Source organism: Pecten maximus, unplaced genomic scaffold (genome assembly GCF_902652985.1).
Source record: "Pecten maximus unplaced genomic scaffold, xPecMax1.1, whole genome shotgun sequence".
Lineage (NCBI taxonomy): Eukaryota > Metazoa > Mollusca > Bivalvia > Pectinida > Pectinidae > Pecten > Pecten maximus.
The window spans coordinates 1-4,808 of NW_022982298.1; the positions used below are offsets into that span (position 1 = coordinate 1).

The window sequence follows — 4,808 nt, forward strand, 5'->3', positions numbered from 1 at the left end:
TGATGTTCCATAGAGGTGGATTCGAGCACCTGTGTATGGCGGAGGTTGGTTTTCCTTCCCCCGGTAACCTCAAAGTCGTGTACAAAATGAAAGGACAGTCGACATTTGTGCCATTCGAGAGTGACCGAATTATACAATATGACACAAACACGACCAACACGAGCTGTGTGACGACAAAATATTTCAAATTTGGTCTCAATTTTACTTCGGCAGACGAAGGCGGAGAAGTAAAATGTGTCGCAACCAACCAAGAATTAGGAGTTATTACCGACTCGGCCGTTGGTACACTAGAGCTGATTCCAAGTATGTATAATGTCTCTTATAAGTACTCTACCGGTAAAACCAGTTTCCTCCCTGTCTGTCCGTCTGCAAATCCGTTCACTCATTTTTCAACCATTCTTCAAAGACTGTGATAGTTCTACGTAACTTCAGCATGAGTAGCTACAGATCAAGTTTGAGTTTTAGCTTTTTGGGGTCAAGGTCAAGATCACTGTTACTATTTATAGTGGGTTTGGTTGGGGACATGCTTGTTAATTCAGTAATTAAATCATTTAATAAAGATTATATTTTAATCATAATAGGTCTTTTTTCAAAGGTCATAGGTTTTCAGCACAGAAGAAACAAACAGTAAAGTGTATATATTTCAGCTGATACATAACTATCCAACTTAACATCAAAGAGATATTATTGATGAAATTGGTAAAAAGGTGATAAATAACTCCCGCAGCAGGATGCTTGATTGACAGAAATAAACAACATGAAAAAATACGAAAAAAAATATATATAAGTGTGTCATATACTTGTGAGTGATCTCGTAATAACATTTTTCCAAATACCAATCTACTGAAATTAATTATTTTAGAGCAATACTGCAACACAACCGATGCCCCAAAGTATTTACATCATCCGACAAACTGTAACAAGTATGTACAGTGTGTTGGAAGATATCCGTATGGTAATCAGTGCCCTAATGCAGACCAGTGTGCCGATATCACAACGGACATTGTTGTATGCAAGAGTTGTGAAGGAGTTGTATGCCCTTGGAACATCACAAGTAAGAGTCGTTTACAATGCTGATATAGAAGGAAACTTTATGACGGTAATATTATATTTGATGTTTCAGATTTTAATATATTTACACTGATTTTATTTTTTATTATATTCAAACGACAAACGACAAAGGACAAATAAATGCATGTATTAAAGCATCTAAATATCAGAAGGAAGTTTAACTTTGTCAATATCCACAACTGTTTGAAATTCTTTCTTATCCATATATATATTTTATACATTTGTATATGATGTGGAATTGGTAATATCTCAAAGGTCTGTGCAGATCTTTCTTAAGAGCTTTGATGATTTGATGATTGATAACAAAATATCAATATAAAATAATGTTTGTCACAGAGAATGGTGTTTTATTCGTCACCATAACTACAATCTGTCTGGATAATTTACATTAAACGTGTGACATAATTGTCGGCATTCCTATTCACAGCAACAACACCAGGACCAACAACCACAACGCTGCCACCACCTTCGTCCCAGAGTACGTATCATTTATGTCCCCTAATTCATAGATTATTGACCAAAATTTCATTAAATATTTCTGCCTTTATAAGATACATTTACAATGTCTTTTAGATTAGATACAATGTATGTAGACAATAACTGATCCCTAATTGCTAACATGTTCCCGCACTGAAGAAGATTTCTTGATCGATATTATCTCTTTTCGATGTAGTAAGTCGTTCCAGGCTAGGTATGATTTAAGCCCTTTGTCGTGGTAATTTTAAATGAATGTTTACTAGGATTGCACAAAACAAATTAATAAATTCCTACATTTTCATCTCCACCCACCCCCACTTTCTAGTCCCATCCCTTTTTTTAATTAAACTTCCAAATTTTATATCAGAATAATTAATGTCTAATTTCACGTTATTTTTGTTTATTGATGCTGTAAAACATCGCTATTTTTAGGAACAGTAGTTATTGCTAAAGCCTTATTAAAATGGGAGTAAAACAATTATGAAAATTACTACAGATACTGACCATCAAAGAAGAATTCTTCTTAACTAATATCTACCAAAGAAGAATTCTTCTTAACTAATTAGATATATTTCATTTCACATAAGAATCTTGGGAGAAAACTTGTTTACCTGTTAGAAAATCGGCAGTGTGACAATCGTGCTGTCGGTTATGTTGATAATATTCACTAAATAGTAAAACAAATGCACTCCACAGTCATCAACTGCACCGATGAGACAGTTTTCATAGGTGACCCTGTTACTCTTACTTGCAACATGACGGCAGCCTTCGACTATATCAACATTACAAAAGCAACTCGAAATATTGCTGATGTCATTTCCGGTGGAAATGTTGTCAATCGCAATGTGAAGACTGGGGAGCAGGTTGTGTTCAGTCAATCCTCCCTTTTATTATATAGTCAATATATCTAAAACTTTAGTGTATTTTTTACTGCAGAAAAAAAAATGCTGCTGAGTCATTCTTATTTGTGACACTGAAGGTCACAAACTAAAATCAACATGTACAAAGACTACTGACAAGTTGATGAAGGAGTGTCATTTTCTAGTGTGCACAATATCTAAATATTGTACAAACAAATCAAATAATTTGTCAACGGTTTGCCAAAAAGTTAAAACTGATATAACCATGCTCAGTTCTGTTTATTTCATTGATATGACAAATTATTTAATTCGTAGTTCATCACGGCATATTTGTCCTTATAACTTTACCTTCCTTCCTCCGTCACTGGTGTATGCAAAGAAATTTATCTTTTCTGTGGATAATTTGTCCACTTCTAAGTTTTGTATTAAATGTTAACTTCATTCCTAAGTACCCTTTTTTCACTAGAGAAATGATTTCTTTTTCAGCAACCACCACCACCCCAACTACTACAACGCTACCTCCTGATGTGTGTAAGTATAATGCAAGGTGTGATTGTAGCTTATTACGATTTTTTTGTAACACATCTCCCCTTAGCTGGGTTTTAAGAATGTTTTATAAATGTGACGACAATGTTAAAAGGAGTTGTGCCCATTTTGGCCTTTCTGCTGTCAATAATTGATAAGGCTATTTTTTTGTTGCAGAAAGATAGTTTAAGATGAACTGTAGATTGCATTATGTTCAAGATATTTGATTTTGTGTTGGTTCATAGAATTTTAGGTGGCAAATATGGGAGGATCCCCCCCCCCCCCCCCCCCCCCCCCCCCCTCCCCCTCCTTTTTTTAAAACTAAATATTGTAGTAAAACTATTTTTTTGTAGATTCTTTTGGATATCTAACGGATTTTAAGAATTCATTTGAAAAAAAAAAACAGTAAAAAAATGGTTAAGTCAAGGATACAGCATTTCTGAATGGTCTATTTTGATACCAAATAATTCAAGGAAATTACCAAACATTAACATTATTCATGTATATTTTGAAATTATTTTGGATGTTATTACCTCTGGAGCGCTTGAAGAACCATACACATGCATGACACTGTTGTACATTCAATAAACACATCGTGAAAATATTGCAACATTCAAGTATAACGATAATACTGTTTACTTCATTTCTTTTGTACCATATCGTTTACATTAAAATGTTGATTTCAATAGTAAAACTTGTCTTTTGAGCTTTAAATTAGCATTCATTTATTCATGATTAATGTATTCATTTAATTATTTATTCTAATGTGTTTAAGATGCAACATGCAATAGTGTGAACAGCCTGATCGGTTCGTCGGCAACAGTAACATGTAGTGTAAACAAAGACACATACAGTTACATAAATGTGACATTTACTGCACGTGTCACACAGACGTCAAACCACGTGGTAGATATTATTCCGGGCACGGGAGCAGTTAACGATAACAACGGCGCAGACAGGAGTGTGACAGTCACTAATGGTGGAAAAGAAATCGACATTACCTTTACATCACTTTCCTGTACGAACGAGGGGACTTTCCACATCAAAGTGTTTGCAGGATCAGAGGTTTCGTCTACCCCTGCATCAGTCAGCGTTAGAGGTAATTGTAATTCGGTAAACGTAATTCCATACTACGATATGCCTTGTCAGATTTAATACCATGGTATAAGATATTAGGGTGTTTCTATATGCAATGTAACAAAACCAGGATTTCATGTATGAGTGTATTATTCGCAGTTAAAACATATACTAATGCGTCAGGAAGTTGCGCCGTAGCAATTAAAGTAGTCTCGTTGAATGAAATTGAAATTAATTATCTTATAGCAATCGTGCCTTGTCTGTCGTTTAACTAGTTGCACTACTGTGATTAAGCTCAAACTTGTCTGAAACGAACCTGAAATACTCGTTATAAGATGGCTCTTTTTTGAGATATGTCCAAAGTCCAAAATGGCCGCAATCTTGAAAAATGAAAATAAACATTTAAACAGTTCCACGGGTGTTATTGAAAATTGGTTGGAATGTAACGGAAGGGAAGCCGATAAAGTGTTATTATTTCTGCGAACCAGTAAAAACTTTGACTGGAAGCCATGGCTTCTAACATGTTACATGATTGTGATCTTACAGTATTGCACAATTCAAATCGTTGTCAGTACCACTATACTACTACTGAGTATACTACAAAGTACCAGTCTGGTGAATCAAATGACCGTTAAAGCTAGTAGGCATCTTGTTTATGTAAACCTGCAAAAGACCTGTTTAAGTGGCCAAAAAATGTTTTTAGGAAAAGGCCAAAAATAATTCAAAATTAAATTTTAAAAATTTATAAAATATTATTTTGGATTTTAGTTTTTAAAAATACAATTTAAAACAAAAACC

General features: G+C 34.3%; 1 protein-coding gene across 1 annotated transcript; it reads left to right on the forward strand.

The window, feature by feature from the left end:
- Nucleotides 1-11: 11 nt before the first annotated feature.
- On the forward strand, nt 12-4,032 carry LOC117320445 (integumentary mucin C.1-like; the record flags this gene model as incomplete). Its single annotated transcript, XM_033875041.1, has 5 exons — nt 12-303; nt 863-1,054; nt 1,499-1,549; nt 2,895-2,939; nt 3,709-4,032. Coding segments are annotated over exons 1-5 (880 nt in total), but the record flags the coding sequence as incomplete, so codon positions are not given.
- Between the last annotated feature and the right edge of the window lie 776 nt (nt 4,033-4,808).